Source organism: Lotus japonicus, chromosome 5 (assembly GCF_012489685.1).
Source record: "Lotus japonicus ecotype B-129 chromosome 5, LjGifu_v1.2".
Lineage (NCBI taxonomy): Eukaryota > Viridiplantae > Streptophyta > Magnoliopsida > Fabales > Fabaceae > Lotus > Lotus japonicus.
The window spans coordinates 41,517,915-41,537,821 of NC_080045.1; the positions used below are offsets into that span (position 1 = coordinate 41,517,915).

The window sequence follows — 19,907 nt, forward strand, 5'->3', positions numbered from 1 at the left end:
TCCATTCACCAACCAGGACAGGAAAACAAAAGAACAACACCCACCTACAAAACCTAGCCACCAACGAGCAGAAGGTATGATAGTAGCCAGTAGGCAATAGCAGGGGACACGGGCGGGGGAAAACGGATAACCAGAGGAGAGGAGAAGAAATTGAGAGAGACTCGATCAAGAACCTAAACTGGATCCACTGAGAAGTAAACAAAAGGGGAAAATGTTGAGGAAGGTTTGATTCCGGGTTGAAAAGGGCTTGGATCGGGTAGGGGTTTAATTCATTAAGTTTTTACCATGACTTATTTACCAGATCCACTTACCTTAATTAATGTTATTTAATCAATAACTAGTATCCTAAATCATTAACTAATAAATAGGTATTTTTGAATTTTCTTATAAAATCCTAATTATCTGGAAACCCCCTATCTTAGGTAAAAAGGTACTTATGCAAGTGTACACAAATTTTTACTTATGTATGTTAAAGAAATCCCAAAATTCAGGTGATGTTATAGTCTATAGGTATAACTCATAGAGACACATTTGATTCATTCACATATTTTGTGCTATTTAAATGAAACATATATAATATATTTATTGTGTAAAAATTGTTTAAATCAACTTATAGCCTTACATTAATAACATTATTTAGCATGAGTAATATTTAGACATGTAATCAAAAAACTTAGCTCATGCCACATATTGAATCCCCATTATCAACAGGCCCAAATTGATATACTACTATATCTTAATAAAAACTAATCATTGAGTATAATTTTGTGATGTTTGAAAAGGGTTAAATATAGAGATTAACAATAAAAGAAAATCAAGATATAAAAACTATTATATTTAGATGCAATCTTCAAACTAATAAACTAATATTGCCCATGTCTAAGAACAACCACTTTGATTTTTTCAAAAAAATTCAAAACTAATAAATTAATATTTCCCGTTATGCTACATATAACTGCTATATATATATATATATATAATATATATATATATATATATATATATATATATATCATCCCGAATGATAGCTCAAGTGGTAAGAGCTATGGTGAAAGATCCCTGAATGATAGCATAAGTATTAATGGGATGAAGGGTTAAAGGTCCATAGTTAGAACCTTGAGGAGAACTAATTTTTTTTTTGAATTCTAGGAGAATTATTTTACTAACAACCGCCTATTAAAAACATTATATATACTCTCTCCGTTCCCTATTATAAGTCATTTTTTTTGAAAAAAATTGTTACAAAATATAAGCCACTTTCTAATATCTAGGAATCATTAAACAATTTTTTCCAAGGTCACCCTCATATTTAATGTAAAAGAGATGATAAACTTTAGAAGTATTAACTTGGAGAGAAAATCATAGCAAACTAAATAAGGGTAATCTACGGAAGTAAATCATTTTCTTTACAAATTTATTACAAATAACTAATTCTCTTAAATTAAGAGAATTAGTTATTTGTGAGTTATATATAGGAATAGAGAGGAAGTATAATCATAGGATGATATAGATACATGCACTGGTTACACGTGAAAATTGAAACGGTTAAATTAAGGTACAATTACCAACAAGCTCCCCTCCCCTGTTTCTCCCAGCCGGCCCTTGTTACTTGTTCATTTTCTCCGGCAGCCGCCTATGCATATTCATGTAGGTGCAGGTAAGCCACAAAATCCTAGGAGCACGTATATAATAACAAAAATTTGACTATGATGGAATATAGAAATTATGCATAGCTTCATGACAGAGATATCATATAAGTAATTCATTTTATAAAGAAGAAACTGTAGAAAAATGTAAAGGTGATATCATTAAGAATACAAATACAGAGATTATGTAGAAAGATTTATAGAAGAATGATAAGAACCATTCATGGACACCTACGGAATGCACTGACTCTTGACAGCGAACATATAGGATAATGGGATGATTGACGAATATTCCAAAATATGCCACTCTCATAAATCATAATTGATTTTGACTTCGAAATCAATTGTAAGAGAATTTTCAAACATCCACGAAGAAGGAAACATAACTCAATTTCTATCTCGCGAGAGAACTTACATCATCATCAAAGAATTTGCATGTAGCATAAAAGTACTTGCCCATGCATACTCCACAGTTTATGCAGCACTGCTGAACCTGCAGGTAGCATGAGAAACAATCAACACATTAGAAAATGCAAGTAATATATTACCATTTTTATTAATCAGCAATAAAATGTCACATAATGATTATATGGTTAAATTTTAAGAAAGCATAAACACATGACATAATCTCTGTCTCTGCTGCTGCTACTGTCATGGTCATGTCCATGCTCGTGCTTCTTCTTCTTCTTCTTGTCGTGCAACCTGCAAACAGCAAAGGAAGCTTGTAAGTATTTCCTGTAGTCAGCTCAAAGAATTAGAAAGAAAGGAAGAGAGAATCATGGAAAAACTAGCAAAACACAGTGCATTGAGCTCTGTGCAATAAATAAAAAAGATACAAAAGAAGCATTTAAGAATTAAGATCATAACAATAACATAATAAACACCTAAAACTATGAAAGGAACAGAGCTGCCACTCACAATTTTCAAGGAGGTTCTGAGTTCCCAAGCACGGGTAGAGGCTGAACGACAATCTCATCAGGGCATAAAAGAATGAGGTCCAAGTTCTCAAGTGCCTCTCTTTTGTTGACATTGTTCCTGTAAATGGTACAAAAACATAATATACATCACAGAAACATGATGAGTAAAAGAGCATCAATTTTAAAAATTTAGATTGAAAAGCACCATCCAAATATACCTCAACAGAAGAGTGACTGCATCAAAGAAACCTTGAAGAACTGAAGCTAAAACACAAATCAGAAAAACATGGTTCAAAAAAAAGCACTGTGAATGATTCAGAGAAGGGAACAATGTTTTGTCTTTAACTTACTTGAAGGTCTAAGCGAAGTGGCACTTGAGTTTCTTCAACTTTTGCGTAATTAAAGTTGAATAAAACGTGTATAATTGAGAAGGGTAAAAACCTCTAGAATAGAAGGGAAAACAGCATAGCAAATGAGTAATTCAAAATACAAATTGAAACAATATATCCCTCTAAACCCCATTTGTTTGATTCCTTATTAGCAACAGCCAAGGCAAAGGACAATTACAATTAGCACAACTAACAGAAGATAAAAGAAAAATACCAATTCGCAACCAACGCGCAGCCCAACTCCGACTTGGATCCATGATTGAAATAATCCTGTAGAAAAAAAATTAACAACAAAATGAGAATGGAGAAATTCTAAAAAGGGGTTTCAATTTGATGACAATACAAATAAACAATCCCACCCATTGAAATTGGGGGTAGTGCAATCCGCAATCCGCTCATGATCTTCTTCCATCTTAAAGAATTGACAATTCTCACAACCTGAATCTCTAAACTGTGTCTTATTCGTTGTGGGAGAGGAGCCGCTAAATTGTAAGAGGGGTGCTTCTCGGTCAGGTTCGTTGTGGGAGAGGAGCCGCTCAATTGAAAGAGGGGAAGAGTTTAGGTTTAGGTGAAAGGAGAAATCATGACATATGTGGCAAGTAGGGGCAAGGAGGAAGAGCCTAGCTTTGACACGTGTCAAAAATCAAGTGAGAACTAATCTGGGAGCGACACACCATTAACTTGGCCTGTGGGAGTGACATGTCATCAAATCAGCCTTAGAAAAGTTCTTCTTTTCTAATATATATATATATATTTATTAATATTGATATTGATTGATTGATTGATGATATTGATATTAATATTGATGATATTGATTGATGATATATCATCCCGAAGGATAACTTAAGCGGTAAGAGCTATGATGAAAGATCCCCGAATGATAGCATAAGTATTGGTGGGATGAAGGGTTAAAAGGTATGTAGTTAGAACCTTGAGGAGAACTATTTTTTAATTTTGAATTTTAGGAAAATTAATTTACCAACAACCGCCTATAAAAAAATCATAGGATAGGATGATATAGATACATGCACTAGTTACACGTGAAAATTGAAACGGTTAAATTAAGGTACAACTACCAACAAGCTCCCCTCCCCTGTTTCTCCCAGCCGGCCCTTGTTACTTGTTCATTTTCTCCGGCAGCCGTCTATCCATATTCATGTATGTCTTTCTTTCGGTATAATTGTGTATGTCTTTCAATTATCTATTCTATTTACCTTTCAATTATCATATGTCTTTCTGCTTCAGATCCAACAGAATAACAAAACTTGTTGCTGTTCTTTTCAGATCAGATCCAAAAGGAATAATCATATCTTCAGTCAGAATAACAATACTTGTTTAAGTTTCTCAATCTTTATTTTACTTGATTCATTTTATAATCCTGTGGTGTTGCTCTTCCAGATTAGATCCAAAAGGAATCACTATGTCAAGCATCACATGCTTCAAATCCCTCCAATTCCACTCCCCTCATCCAAAAAACACTGTCTTCAATATATTTGCTTCCCATCATCACCCACTGCCCTTCTCAATTATTCTCAATTTTAATCCTGTTGTGTTTCTTGTGTTCCAGACCCAAAAGGAATCAGCATCTCAAGTATCGTGAAATTCTTTCTAGATATCAAAGCCAATGTCTTCATTTCAGTTCAAGGTTCAAATGCTAATACAAAAAAAAGGTTTTTTTTTAATTGAAGCTGAAAATTGGAATTAAAAACTGAAAATGATGTACTATTCTGTATTCTTAGCTGCCTTTATATTATTTTCCCTCAACCAAATTATTATTATGACAGATTTCCACATTCTCCTTGTTTTCTGTTTGCATCTAAAGCATAACAAGCTCACAACACATAGAGTATTGTGGAACGATTCTGTCATGGAGATCTGGTTCGTGTTGCAGAATTGCAACAAGACTTATATGCATTTAAGCAAAATTCACTCACTGTTACAGAGTTTTTTATAGAACTTTTAAGTGTTTGATTGCTCTTTTTGAAAACTGTTTTCTGTTTGCATTTAAAGCATAACAAACTTTAAGGGTTTGATTGCTCTTTTGATTACTTGTTTCAAAAACTGTTTTTGAAAAAAGTTCTCATTTTCAATTCTTAAAACTAAAAAACAAGAACAGCTAAAAGATGTTTTCAATTTCTGTTTTAGTTTTCAAATTAACATTTTTCAACTGTTTGAAAACACCTTATTTAAACAGTTTTCTTCTTGAAAAAATAGTTTTCAAAAACAGTTTTGAAAACAGAAAACTAAAAACTGCAATCAAACACACCCTCTGAGACTTTTACTGCAGAGGAATTTCTGGCTCTTAGGAGCAACTTCAGCAAACAAGGTTACAGTCTCAGCCAGAACCAAAGGTTAATCAATCAGGTCATTGTTGAGAGGAAGCATTCTTCTCATTCAGACAACAAAGACGGTATTCTTTGTATTTCTCCTACCTCTTCACACACTTCACTAGGGTCATGGATTCTAGAGTCCTAGACACAGGAGCAACTGATCATATATGTGGTTGTTTATCTTGGTTGACTAAGCAAAAAGCCATTAAACCTATTGGAGTCAAGTTGCCTAATGGCAATATTGCTACTGTCATTTTCTCAGGAACCCTACAATTAACTGAGTTTATTTTCCTGAAAGATGTTTTGTACATTCCTAAATTTAGCTTCACTTTAGTCTCAGTCACTAAATTGGCATCACAAGTTCATGGAAAATTGATTTTTAATGGAGATACTTGTATGATACAGTATCAAAGTTTGAGGCAGGGGTTCTTGGCAGCAAACCTGCTTCTACACCTAGTGATTCGAGTGTAAGATTAACTCAAGAAGACAACAACTCTCATATCATGATGCAGCTCAGTATAGACGATTGATTGGGAAGCTGTTGTACTTGACAAACACTAGGCTAGTTATACAATTTCCTGTTCAGCAATTAAGTCAGTACATATCTTGCCCAACTACAACTCATTATCAAGCAGCTCAACGGGTCTTGAAGTACTTAAAAGGGAGTCCAGAAAAGGGATTTTCTTTCCTCGTGATTCAACTGTTCAGCTTATCGGATTTTCATATGCTGACTGTGGTGGATGCAAAGATACTAGAAAATCGATCGGTGGCTATTGCTTCTTTTTAGGCAAATCCCTTGTGAGCTGGCGTGCAAAGAAGCAAGTCACAGTAGGGCACTGGCAAGTGCTACTTGTGAGCTGCAATGGCTCTCTTAGTTGGTACATGATTTGCAGATTCACTGTTCTAAGAAATCAGTCCTTTATTGTGACAACAAGAGTGCACTTCTTAATTCATATTGCTGCTAACGTCGTGTTTCATGAAAGAACCAAGAATTTGGATATTGACTGTCATATAGTGAGGGAGAAAACTCAATGGTTTGGTGTTATTATTACCACCGACAAGCCAGGATCAAACAGAAGATCTCTTTACTAAGTCCCTTCTACACACTTCCATTATCTTGTGGCCAAGCTGAACATGATCAATATATATCAGGCTCAGCTTGAGGGGGCTGTAAAGCTATTTATGTATCTGATAACTAGTAAGTAGTTAGCTTCTAAAATAAGAAAGTCAGTTAGAGGTTAGTTAGCTTGTTAACTCACTGTTAGGGTGTTAGTTGGAGGTTGTAACAGTTTCTGCTGAGCTGTCGTGTGAGCTGTTTTCTCAGGCATAGTGTGCGAATAGACTCTGTATAAGCTCACCTTGTAACAGAATTGATTTATTGAATGAAAACCAGTTTCATCTCAAAGTTTCTCCATTTACTTTCTCTGGTTCAACCTCATAACTTTGCTTTCTATGAGAATATTATTAGCCCTTGATTTGTCGTTGAAGATGAGAATATTAGTAAAAGATGTTGCAAAAAAAGTGAATTCTTTACTTCATATTGCCTTTCTATTGGCTAATATGTTACCAAGTACTGGTTCTCCTAATTGACCTTTACTGTTTAAATGTTTGTCTGTATTTCCATGTGATATGTGTATGATTGACATACGACTTAGTGGACAGAGAGATGCATGTATAGTAGGGAAATAAATATCATTGAGAACAATGATCCTTATGACATGGAAGATTTTTCAAATTGCAATGCCATTACAAGAATACATCAGTCATCCGGTGGCCTGGGACATTGTACATAATGAAGCAACATTCCAGGTGCATCAGCATGTATTCTTTATAGGGTGTTCAGATAAGGGGGGGGGGGGGGGGAGGGGGGAAAGAGAAAGAGTTTGTATTGTAACTACATTTTTTATGGTATGATAAAAAATAAAAAGCTTCCAAACCTTATTTATAGTAATACTGGACTCCCAGTTCTAATCAAATGCAAAAGCCATGATAATACCAAGAAATATGGAAAGCCGAAAGCAGTTATGAGAGAAAATTTAAGATACTTTTGTTGTAAGTAATAATTCAAATGCTAATCTATAACTTACTAATAGAGTTTTGCATTTACTGTTCGTTAGGATTTTTAGTTTACAGTTCATCAAGAGCATTTTGTTGTCCAGAACCCCTATTCTTCAAGGCCTGATACCATAGCCCTGATCCAGCTATCCAGCTGCAAGCTGGAACACCTCTCACTGATGATGTTGTGTGTGCATCTTCCCCTTTGCTCTGGTTCGCCTATGGCGTAGAACCGCTAGGCCTTCGCATCAATCATCTGGATTATCGATGGATTAGGCTTGATAGGTGCCTCAAAGATCATCTGTTCTGGATTCTTTCTGTATTTGTGTGTAAATTTCAAATCCATGGAACCAGCTGCATTCACCCTTTTTAGCCACACCCTAGCTCAGAAATCTTGCTTTGGATTCTGCTTTACAGGTTGTTTGATTTGATACAATCAATATCTTGATGGCTTCTAGCTTTCCATGCTCTGTGGCTCCAGTTGCAGGTAGATGTTTATTTATAAACCTTTGGTTGTGTTGTTTCTCATCAGTTGCTAGTTCATTCAGGTGGGATCTGAGACGGTGAGGCGGTCGGAGAAGTTGCAGAAGAGGACTATAGCGGTGGTGAACCATCTACGCCATTTGCAATTCAGCTGCTTATTATTGATGCTGAGGCAATTACTACTCCAGATTTATGATTATTTGTTGTTACATGTTAAAAAATCTTCATGGTTACTGATGATATTTCTCTATCTCATGCCGCTCGACTCTCCTTATTACTGACTCTGGACGGCAGAGATCCATCATCAGATTTGCTCCGACTACTCCACACCGAGGTATCATCTATCAATTTTCGTAAGTATCTGATAAGGTTTTCAATACTACAAAATTATTCAGTTAAAAGTCGTAGGCAACCTAGAAATATACGCAATACTAAGTATGAGTACACATAATCTTTAGGCTTGACAGTTAAATCTTGAACCTCCGGGTTCAATTTCCTGAAAGAACTGTTATTTAACCTTTGATTAAATGTTTTGCCATAAATAAATACTCGAGGCCCTGAATATACTTGAAAGTTGAATAATGATTCTGTTTAAATTTGTGGTTTTCGAATGACAATTCCTGATTAATTTCTATAAGTGTCTTCAATCTTTATATGGTACCAATTTATTATCAACGATTATGTATTAATAGTATTATATTGAAATCAATACTTGCTTTAGCTATTATTAAATATTTGTGGACGATACCAAGCATGTTGTCATTGTTCATAATTGTTTGTGTAATTTGGACTTTGTAAACACGTTATTCAGCTTAATACGTTATGGATCCCTCTATATTGTTCGGCACAGTGACATCTTGTTCTTCTATCTATTAGGAAAATATACAGCTTCGGCTGTCACCTTTTGTCTATATAGGTCCTTCTGGAAGCTTTCTTCTTAAGATCGTAGCTTATCAAGTGCATGGTTCGTCCAGTCGTACTTATTTCATTGTTATTGGATGGACTTCGCCAGAAATGCTGCAAAATTTCAGAAGATTGGAATGAGACCTTTTGATGGGATACCTTTACTCTAGGAAGATTATGACTTATTCATCTCCAATTACTAAGGTGAAGAAAACTTAACCTCCTTTTGAGCATGGCAGTAAAAAATGTTTGTTGGTTTTATCAGTGTATTGTGAGGCTCGTTTGATGTTTAAAAAAAGTATTTCTCTATTTCAGCCTTTCTCCCTATTATAATTTGCAATTTCATTTAGCAAATCTAGAATAACTTTCTAATATGTTTTTAACAGATTCAATGTGTACCATGATTTGTATCATTTAACATATTGGTGTTGGAAAATGTATGAGTCCTTACTGCAAAGGAGCAAAAGAATAGACCAGGTAAGCTGTTTGTCACAAATAGCTTTGGTTATGGACTGCGTTAGTTGACTTGAGTTTGTGCATTTGGATTCTGTTAGTATTAGTAAACCTTCTATATAAGGTTGTGTAATTCATTCTGATTTCAATTGAATAAGAACAATCATTCTCTCATACCATCTTCTCTGTTACTGGACTCCCATTTCTAATTAAATGCAAAAGCTATTCATGATAATACAAAGAAATATGGAAAACAATTCTGAGAGAAAATTTAAGATAATTTTGTTGTAAGTAATAATTCAAATGCTAATATGATAATAACTGTCAGTGGATAGTTAGGACAGTTATAATAGCTATAGTAGATAGTTAGGACAGTTACAATAAAACAGGTTAGTGTTGTTTAAACTTTAAATGCTGCTTTGTTTCAGATTCTTGTACTAACAGGTTAGTGTTGCATTGACAGTTCAACACTAACCTTTTTTGAACAGTTCAAGACTTTTCTCCTTTTCTAGTATTTTCCCTATCCGATCATCTGGTGAGAACTTCCAAGGAACACATTTTCCTTCTTTTACATTTTGCTCGAAGCCCCAATCTGCCAAGGCATCCGCACTCTCATTTTCACCTCTTGAAACACGCGTAATCTCGTAGCTTTTAAATTCCTTTGCTTTTGCACGGATCTTCTTAATCTGTGAACCCTTGGTGATTTGTTAACAACCTTTGGACTCCCATTAAGCACTTCCATAAAATTCTTAGAATCTGTATAGGCCTTCACTTCTAAACCAGCACATGAATTTCCTTTCTTTTTTTCTTTCCACCACTCCATGCATTGCAATTAGGTTTGGCGTGCGGCAATCGCCTCTGCTTTTGAGCTTCCACCCCATGTATGAATTCGTTTTCTCCTAATTTAATGTAGAATCCAAACAGAAAGTTTCCTCTGCTATCCCGTATAATTCCAGCAGCGCAGCCTTTATTCAATTTCTTACAATAGGTTGCATCACTGTGGACATAAACCACTGATGAGCCATCATCATCAGCCTTAGAAGCTGCTTCATCTGTTGTTCCTGGTTGAGGAACGGTGTTAACTTCTGCTAGGTTCGGATCCCCTCCCTGTGGCATCATTAACCATTTAGAAAACAAATCTTAACATGAAAAATCAGCACATGAAAAACCATGACACTTAAACTTAACATGTTTCTCAAAAATAAAATCATTACTATTCTGCTTCTCGTGCAAATTGCCACTGACAGAAAATACAAGGATACACTTTTTACCATAGTTTTGGGGGTTATGTGTAAGAAAATGAAGTTGATGTACCATAGAGGGTTAGTGTAACCTTACCCTAAAAGTTGCAGAGTATATGATTGCATTTGATGCACTCTAAAGGATAGGACAAATAGAGCAGCAGATTACAAACAATTGGAGAGCCTAGAACATATACTATGCGGAAAACTATGAAAAGAAACCAGTCCTTGAGTGGTTTCTAAGAAAGGTCCAGGTGCATCTTCAACCGCCAAACGGAAGGAGAAGTGAAGATGATGAAGAACCAGATTTTGAAGACAACTTTGAGGATCAGGAAAGACAGAGGAAGAGAGATAGACCTCAGGATGGCAACGAAGTTGACTATGTCAGGGTGGAAGAGGAGACATTTAGATTTCTACTTTGTATTTTTCTTGTTTTCTATCTTTTATTGTTATAATGTTAGTTGAAACATGAACTTGATGGTTTTTACTTTCTATTCAATTTATGAAACTTATGGTGTTCTATCTATGATTGTGTTATATTTGATGGTTTTATCTCGGTTCAGATATTCATTCATGACATTAAGTTACTAGTTCTTTTTTTTTTTACTGTACTATCCAGGTTTTTTTATGCTCACTGGCTTGTCATAATCCACGTTATCTGCCATATTTCTATGGCAGATTTTTTGCTTGCCGCCACCCGCATTGAGTACAATGGTTTAGTAGGTATCAAATTTTAAAAGTTTTGTCTAGTCTAGAACCTTGAGTTTGTAAACAGAGGTGAAAAGAGATACTAGAAGAACACCACAAGCATTATTTCCATATAAAGATAATAGTAAGAACTGATGCACTTGAAATGGCAAAGTTACAACGCTAATAGTGTCCCAGTAGTCATAAACCATGAAAATGCACAGAATCAATCACATTATCAGGAAAAGAATCACTCACGTCATCTTTAAGGCTATCCCCGATCATTATCACTTCATTTGGCTGAACTTCCCAAAGAGAACAAATATGCAACTGTGGAGCTGGATCAGGTTTGTAAGGACGAAATTCCCTGCTTAACGCCGGAGAAAATGTAATCTGCAGCAATGAAAAAGTCAAATAATATATATTATATAATGAAGGAGTTTAACACTTAAAAAGAAAGAAGAAATAAACTAATTTCCTTCATCATGCCAAGAGCCATTGAATATGAAAAAGAACAGGGGGATATGGAAAGAGAAGTGTGTATGTTCAGTTTACTATGCCTCTATCAGAATTAGAAATATGAACCTTTTAGAATAATTAATCCCTTTGGATGTGGGCTTATTGGAGCTTACCTACTAGAAAATGCACTAAATAAGTTCGAAAAAGTGATCTTTGGTCTGCATCCAAAAGGTAGAATGTCCAGATTGATGCCACAGTCTCAACCTATTCTTCACTTTGCAAATTTGTTTTCTCCATTTATTTACTCACTTTTGTTGGAGATAGGATAGGATTAAGGCCCTCTTTGGAAGAGCTTATTTGAGCTTATCTTGAAAATAGCTTATGATCTACCTATAAACTGTTTTGAGCTTATTTTCATAAGTTGTTCGATTAACTAATGAAAAAGAGCGTATGCTAAACTTATTCTTAGCTTATTCCAATATGTTTTTCAAGCTAGCTTATGAATAAGTGTTCGTGCGATAATCACTTATAGTCATAACTCAAGCCCTTAATTAAGTTGTTTACACAAACACGCCCTAAATAAAATGAAATGGAACAGTTAACAATGAAACTTGACAACATAAGCTGTTATGCCACACTCACTGCCAAATTGTGACAATAATCAAACTATATGTCATAATTACAGAAAGCATGTTTTACATTTGCAGAAAGCAAAGCATGATAAACTACAAACCCCAAATCGTTCATGAAATATATCAACAGCAGACTTGACATTGCGTGTAATCAATCCCCGAAGGCGACAAAGGTCAGCAGCACCTGCAGTGCAGTACGAGAATCGAAATGAGCACCGCATGAACAAGAGAAGAGAACGAAACAACAATGAAAATGGTGGGGGAAGGAAGGGTATAGACATAGTATACCAGGCATGATTTGGAGATGAAGAAGAGCTTGGCGCTTGAAATCAGCGATGGTGTCATAGGCCTGTTGCTGTTGGTGTTGAAGCCATCGGTCGATATGAGACAAGTTGTCGATACCGGAGGGGCTCTGGGCTTTGATGCGGCGATACTCATCGTCACCGAGGACAGCACGGTACATGTCGAAAACGACGCCCCTGAGGCGCGTTTTGGTGGTGGTGGCGGTGTATCGTGGGAGTGTGGAGGTGGCAGAGAGGAAGAGGAAAGCCCTTGTGGCCGTGGACAGCATCGAGCTGAAAGGTTTAGTGTGTTGTGCAAGAATCTGAGTATAGAGACACGATTTCTTAAGGGACAAAGTGACGAAAGGAAACTTGGAGCTTGTCCATTGTCCCATTGAAGAACAGCTTGCTGATTTGTTAAACCTCTGAGAGAGAGAGAGCTGAAAGGTTTAGTGTGTTGTGCAGGAAGCTGAGTGAGTATAGTGTCTATAGCTACTGTTCTGAATTAGTAGGGAGTATTGGAAATAAATAGTGTAATTCCGGGGTAGCTATGTAATAATAGATAATAATCATGTTTTGAAATGTAACCCTCTTGTAACACTCATTAAAAGGGCACTCAATTTCAGAATCATTCTCTCTTGCATTCAATTCTATTAATTTCTGTTTAGTGTAATTTCTCTCTCTTTCTCATTGACTGTGATTAATGCTAAACCCTAGCATTAATACTTGATGATTGAAGTGTGTTAATGGTGTTCTAGAAAGTTTGATCATATTGTTACTACCATAGAGGAATCGAAGGATCTTGAAAGCATCAAGATTGATGAGTTGCAAGGATCACTTGAAGCACATGAGATGAGGTTGAATCTGAGGGATTCTGAGAGAGATGGTGAGCAAGCCATGTATGCTCGTGGAAATTTCAGTAAGAGAAATTGGAATCACAAAGGAAAATCCTCCAAATCGAAATCTTGGAAGGGTGAAGAGTCAGGGCAAGCTTCAAATCATGAAGAAGATGGCGACTCAAAGAAGAAGTGGGATTCTAAGGAGAAAGGACAGGATAAGGAGAAGATGAAGAAAGGGAAGAACAAGAAGCAAAATTTTCAGTGCTTCTCTTGCAAGAAATATGGTCACTACTCCTATGAATGCAAGAACAAGAAGAAAGGGAACAAGCAAGGTGTTGAGGATCAAGCCTATTCTGCTCGAGATGATGATTCAGATTCAGAACAGGTATTATTTGTTGTTCCTGATGATACTTTTCTAGTTAGTTATGTCAAAACTCCTACAGATCCTAAAATTCTTAGTGATGAGGTGAGTAACTCAGCTGTTAATTCGACTAGTAGTTCTCATAGGGTTGATGAAAATACTTGGTATTTGGACTCAGGATGCTCTTCTCATATGACAGGTCACTAAGATTGGTTTGTTGACCTTGATGAGAAGAGAACTAGTAGTGTTAGATTTGCTGACAATAGCACTATTGTAGTTGCTGGTGTTGGAAAAATTCTTGTGAAGAAAAGAAATGGTAGGCAAGCAGTTATTCCTGATGTTTTGTATGTGCCCAGTGTGAAGCATAATTTGATTAGCTTAGGGCAACTAATTGAGAAAGGTTACTCTCTGAAGACTAGAGAGAAGAAATTGTCGGTGTTAGATCCAAGGAGGAGATTGATTCTTCAGTCAGAGTTATCAGCTAACAGGACATTTCGTGTGGATCTAAACACTATTAGTTCTCAGTGTTTGTCAGCTAAGAGTATGAGTTCTGATTGGCTATGGCATTTGAGGTATGGACATTTGCACTTCAAAGGGTTATATCAACTTCATCATGAGGGAATGGTTAAAGGTTTGTCATTGGTTAAGGCCTCTGGTCAGGTTTGTGAGGGATGCTTGCTCAACAAGCAACCCAGGAATTCATTTGTGGAGAATAAGCCAATGGTGTCCAAGGGAAGACTTGATGTAGTGTGTTCTGATGTGTGTGGTCCTTATGAAGTGTCATCTTCAGGAGGGAACAAATACTCTGCATCTTTTTTTTTTGAAACTGAGAAATGGGTCCTGAAATAAAAGAGATTTCATATGGGAGAAGAAAGAAGGAGGAGAAAGAAGAATGGAGGATGAAGTGACACATTGGATTCAGTAGAATAGTAACCAATCAGCGAATGTCTATACATTTTGGGACTAAGATCTTTTCCTGAATGTATATCCTATGGATTGCCCATGTCTAAGAAACAACCACTTTTATTTTTTTCAAAAAAAATCAACACCTAGAAGTATTAAATTGATTTTTTGAGAAGCAGATAATTTTAGCATACATTTAAACATGACACGATATGAAGTACACCATATAATATTCCAACAAAAAAGATTTAGAGAAAGCCAAAATGTATTAAAGATTACATAATCACCCCCAAAAACATCATGCAATACCCAGAAATATCCAATTGCACCTCTCAAACATCTAAACCTGTGAACCTGAACCACAAGTAATGATTTGCTTTAATTAGTTCTCTGCAGAATTGTTTGCAGCCAGATCCAAACTTTGCTACTTTCTTGGGTTTTTCAGGTGCAAGTATCTGAGAGTCTTTTTTCCATATGTGCCCATTAAGGTCCATGGAGCTTTCCCATGCTTACGAACAAATGGTGCAACCTCTGCTGGAATCCCCCTATTGAAAGAAAAAAATAGAAATCAGTGATAAATATTCATCATAGGAAGCATATGAAACAGAGAATATACTCTGAATAAGAATGAAAATGATAAGTTGATTTTCTCTACAAAGTTCTCCCTCCGTCCCCATTTATAAGACCCCTTAACAGTAATATGCTATAATATTTATGTTGAGTAATTGTGCAATGTGCAATTTGAAAAAGCCCCCCAAGAAACAAACCAGCTTGGATGTCCATGGCATGCTCTTATGCCTTCTATTTCACACTCACATACACAGTAGATGGGTAATAGAAGCCCACAAATAAAGTTCTAAATTAAATCCCATGTTAGCTAAGACCACCAATCAAAGGTCATCAACAAATGATATGCTACTCTTTTCCCTAGATTTGGTTTCATGTTTACACTACTTACAAAGAAGGGATAAAAATGGCTCACTTTCTCCATCATCGACATTCCAGTGCCACCACACCGCAATACATCTTCCCTCCGTACATAAGCCAAACAGACTCGTGCTCCCATTCTCCATAATAGATACATCTTGTCATCTTCTTCCTTTTCAATATCCAAGTGCTTCTTGGAGACCAATTGCACAAGGTTCATTGTGAAAAGAGAACCACAAGTTAAATCCACCAAGGTCTGAGAAGAGTTCCCTGAAATAGAACAGAAAAGTAATTAACCATCCTAAGCTCAGAAAACAATTAAAATAAAAGATAGGAAAAAATACATTCAGATGCTGTTGAAGGAGTTGAGATGAAATAGGAGATGAAAGCTTAGATACTAAAACTCTCATGTCCTCATCATTCTAAATGCGGTCTTTAATAATTGAGCTTAATTTCATGGAAACATCATCATTTAAAGAAAATAACCAAAAGGAGGAAGAGAAAAGAGTTCAATATATAAGAGGTCAGCTATATAACTCTACCACAAGAATACCTCTTCTTGATTGCTATAGCTTGCCAACTTTCAAAGGCTTAAATTTAGTAGTTAAAACATAAGAATTGGAATCCTAGAATTCTAACATCTTGCAATATCAAGCTTAGCTCAACCACTGCAGACCAAGTCTATTTCATGTCACCATTGCATTTATTATCACTTCCATGTTCTTTTGAAGAGGAAAAAGGAATAAGGAAAACTACATTAACCAATAAACTGAACATGTGACAGAGGAAAAAGAAGTGGTTGTAGAAGTTCCAGAAGACTAAATACAGAGAGAGATAAGTACACAATAAGTGAATCACCATAGAGATATATTCCCCTTAATTGAATTTTTTCCATAAGTTAAAATAAGTCGATAAGTCACCTTTAAATCCATAGAGATACGTCCTTAACCCAAACACAGTAGAATGATTACAAATCAAAATTATATATTTTGTTTTATCCCGCTTGGTATATAAAAACAGAAACTATTAAATTATGAGTGCAATAATAATTCCTCAAGCCAATATTCAAATCTAAATCCTTATCAACAATCGGTAACAATTTTAAGTCATTAGAAACCAACGACCATACACTACCAAACACACTGAGATGGGGTTAAAGCACATTTGTTCGGAACAATCCAACACCAAACGCAACCATTAACTCCATATATTTTCTGGAACTTACTACTGCAATGAAACCACACCTATACTTCCAAGTCATATGCATCATAAACAACATGGACTAAAAAGAATGCACAGAAAACAGAAAATTAAAATATAGTTGGTTCATGGATTAAAAGTCATGCTTATAAAGACATCAAAAAATAGTGAAGACAGCGAAGATAATGAGAAGACTTGAATGCTGCAACTGTGCAACACAGAAACCAACCCTTTTCTTAATCAGATTGAGCAGGTCCACCAAAATCCACTTTTTAACCATCATCATGCAAAGATCCAAGCAGTAGATAACCTTGGAAGTTGGAAATAGTATCATAATGAGACAGGAAAATTAGAGCTCATGATAGCAAAATGATATCTTATAGCAATATAGCTTCCCTCTGAAAGGTGGGAATCGTGGAAAACAAAATAGTGCCAGTGAAATTAACCCAAAATCTACTCAATAGGAAATACTTGAGTGGGCTATCAGTAAACTATGAATTTCAGAAAATTATCTGCCTTGGGAAATGAACTGTATTTATCAGCAGAGTAAAATGTGATGTGTTTTAATTTGCACTTAAAACCACTGAATCAAATGTTAGAAGTAAATAAGAAATCTTATAATCTCAATATGACTAGAAAAGAGGGCTTAACTCTTTGCTTCAGTAATTAAACAGACAGAGCCCGAGAATAATCATCTTTAACCATTTTTATGAGTTGCAGTCTTAAACGGAACTGCAGAAGGACTCATGAGGTGCTATTTGGTGTTTGTTTAATGTTTGGACAGAATTAAAGCTGACCACAGTTCATCCCAAGTATATAATAGTTATTTATGAGGTAGGTCCTCTTTTCTAGAGACACTACAATCAGAAAACTGCAAGTATATGTCACAATTGAGATAGAGATACCCAAAAACACACGACTGGTTATTCACATTCATTTATTGCAGTGGAACCTTGTTTTACTTTTATCTTTGTGTACCCTCATACCTCATCTATTCATAACATGTTTTAATCAGCTTCTCTATTATCAGAACCGATTCTGGACCCAGAAGCTGATTCTCAGAATTGATTCTGCAACCACCAAGTGCATATATCAACTGACACCGAGTTGTTCTAACCTGAGCAAAATCTCGGATTTGATTTCCTATGAATGCAGCTGTGTTGGTGAGTAGAGTTTTCCGCCCATAGTGGTTCCATGTTTTTCTTATGTTTACGCGTGTCACCACGCCTCTTGCGTTAGAATATATATTTACTGGTGAACCTGCCAACAGTAAGAAACAAGCAGAGAAAAATGCAGCTATCGCAGCAATGCATGGTCACTCAAAGCAGTGTAAGAGGCTACCTAAATAATAAGGTATAGATAGGTGTGGTCCTCACTTTCTTTGGTTTGAATGTCAACAATCTTGGTATGTCAATTAATGGTGTGCCCACTAGGGTGGGCTAATTGTATTTTGGTCCACCGGTGGAACAGAGGACAATTTTGGTTTTTCACTTATTTTTACCCTTTTCTTCTTCATGTTCCCTTCACTTGCTCTGTAATTGCTCTCCTTCTCTTCCCACTCTCCCCTCTGCCCCTCCCATCCCTGCCGCCCATCTCTCCGGCGATGGTCTCCCTGTGTGCCCAAATCGAGCTCTTCACCTTCATCCTTCTGACGACCTACTCCCTATGTGCCCAGATCGAGCTCTTCACCTACATCTCTGATTCGAGCTTCCGCCCACGCTGGTTCTGGCAACGGAGCTTTTGCGTTTTCGGTTGCACGTCCCGTGATGTTCTTCAACGCGTTTGCTCGTCCGAAGACCATGCTGAGCATTGGTCACCGCGAGATGTGCGGGTTCGATCTCCCGGTGGCTGATTTTACACTCGCCGCCGCCTCGCACAGTGACTCTTGGATCTTAACCTCAACGTCCCTTCTCCGCCGGAGGTTGCCTGATCCGACGCCGTTTTGAACCAAAATCTAATTCTTCCCTGTTTCCTTTTGTGGTGTGCCAAGGCATACTGGGTAGAAGGATTGTTTTTTGAGGTTGCTGGTTGTTGTTATTGACTGGTTATATCAGTTCTGTTTCGGTCAATTTTTTATTTTTCTTTTTTATAGTTGTTGTTGCTGAACTGTATTTTTGCTTTGTATAATGGGATTTTTGTATATATGGATCCCATAAATGTAGAGCATAGAAAATAGTGGTTGAAAAAACATCTTTGATATAAACGGAAGACAGATTCTTGTTCTTATTTTTTTTAATCTCAAGCTAAAGTTCACTTGTTGTGAAAATGTCAAGAGTATAAAAATATCTGCTTCTTTCTTGCACTTTACTCTGATGCAAACAGGCCAATAGTCCTTTTCAACTCTTCTTTAATCTTTCTTGATTCTGGATTTGTCTTCAAAAGAATATGTTGGAAGTGTTTGTTCATGGAAGTAGTGCTCATGGACAGAGATTTAGGGATTCAGTGGTGATTCAGTTCCGGCAAGGAGAAGGGGTGGGGAACAAGTGTTTGACATTTACATTTCTACCCTTTTTTCATCCATCAAATCTTGACCATACGATTAAAGAATATTCCAAGATGCTAAGATCTAATGGTGATAAATCATGGTGCACCGGTAGACCAAATTATTAATGGTCCATCCTAGTGGGCACCTCAATTAATATCTTAACTTTGTACTCTCATAGGTTTCAGATGGATTTTGACGGCATGATGAATGAGCTTCTCTTAGATGCATGGTTTCAGAGCCTTCATTCTCATGACCTACTTTAGAGCCACCTCATGAATCACAATAAGTGATGAACAAGAGCGAGAACATGGCTAACATACAAATTTAGGTTCCGGTTAGTAGAGGTGAATCGGAGGCATACTCGTTTTGGTTCTCATTCAATTAAATCAACAAATCAAAACTAAACAACTAAGCTCAAAGTTAATACTCACAAAAAACCAAAACAACCTGATTAAGATTTTGCAAGGAGTTGACCAAAATCAAGTACGGAAGTTCTTTATATAGCTTACACTAGGTGAAAGGACTACAGGTTAAGAATGCATAATGGCTTTAACCTAAAGTACAGTGGCCATCAACAAATCCAATGTCTTCATGAAGAGGAAATGAAAATAAATAGCAGATGAACCAAATTTGATTAACAGTGATGATATGCATTGCAAAGAAACAGCTAGCTAGAGTTGAGGATAATTTCAGAGGGACTTAGATGTTTAACAAAT

General features: G+C 36.2%; 2 protein-coding genes and 2 long non-coding RNA genes across 13 annotated transcripts; 2 read left to right on the forward strand and 2 right to left on the reverse strand.

Moving 5' to 3' along the window:
• Positions 1-3,950: 3,950 nt before the first annotated feature.
• LOC130720929 (uncharacterized) lies at positions 3,951-10,941 on the forward strand. 3 transcript variants are annotated; one of them, XR_009013292.1, is made up of 4 exons: positions 3,951-4,110; positions 7,886-8,154; positions 8,697-8,927; positions 9,110-10,941. It is a non-coding gene; the product is annotated as an uncharacterized LOC130720929 (long non-coding RNA). The 3 variants fall into 3 exon arrangements; XR_009013293.1 differs by lacking the exon at positions 3,951-4,110 and having other exon boundaries at positions 7,147-8,173; XR_009013291.1 differs by lacking the exon at positions 3,951-4,110 and having other exon boundaries at positions 7,147-8,154.
• On the forward strand, positions 4,995-6,688 carry LOC130720930 (uncharacterized). Its single transcript, XR_009013294.1, has 2 exons — positions 4,995-5,362; positions 5,688-6,688. It is a non-coding gene; the product is annotated as an uncharacterized LOC130720930 (long non-coding RNA).
• A 274-nt stretch (positions 10,942-11,215) lies between the features above and the next one.
• On the reverse strand, positions 11,216-13,106 carry LOC130720928 (haloacid dehalogenase-like hydrolase domain-containing protein At2g33255). Its single transcript, XM_057571635.1, has 3 exons — positions 12,484-13,106; positions 12,297-12,379; positions 11,216-11,497 (listed from the first exon to the last, which is right to left on the reverse strand). Exons 1-3 carry the CDS (start codon positions 12,869-12,871, stop codon positions 11,306-11,308), a joined length of 663 nt encoding a protein of 220 aa, XP_057427618.1. The 5' UTR covers positions 12,872-13,106; the 3' UTR covers positions 11,216-11,305.
• Positions 13,107-14,615: 1,509 nt separating this feature from the next.
• LOC130720914 (uncharacterized) lies at positions 14,616-19,907 on the reverse strand. Of its 8 annotated transcripts, none has more exons than XR_009013287.1 (4): positions 17,824-19,907; positions 16,936-17,016; positions 15,562-15,776; positions 14,669-15,124 (listed from the first exon to the last, which is right to left on the reverse strand). XR_009013287.1 is itself a non-coding variant. In XM_057571621.1 (3 exons), exons 1-3 carry the CDS (start codon positions 17,900-17,902, stop codon positions 15,089-15,091), a joined length of 354 nt encoding a protein of 117 aa, XP_057427604.1. In that variant the 5' UTR covers positions 17,903-19,907; the 3' UTR covers positions 14,616-15,088. The 8 variants fall into 8 exon arrangements, 2 of the variants coding, with proteins under 2 accessions (XP_057427604.1, XP_057427605.1); XR_009013286.1 differs by having other exon boundaries at positions 17,693-19,907; XM_057571621.1 differs by lacking the exon at positions 16,936-17,016 and having other exon boundaries at positions 14,616-15,124; positions 15,538-15,776.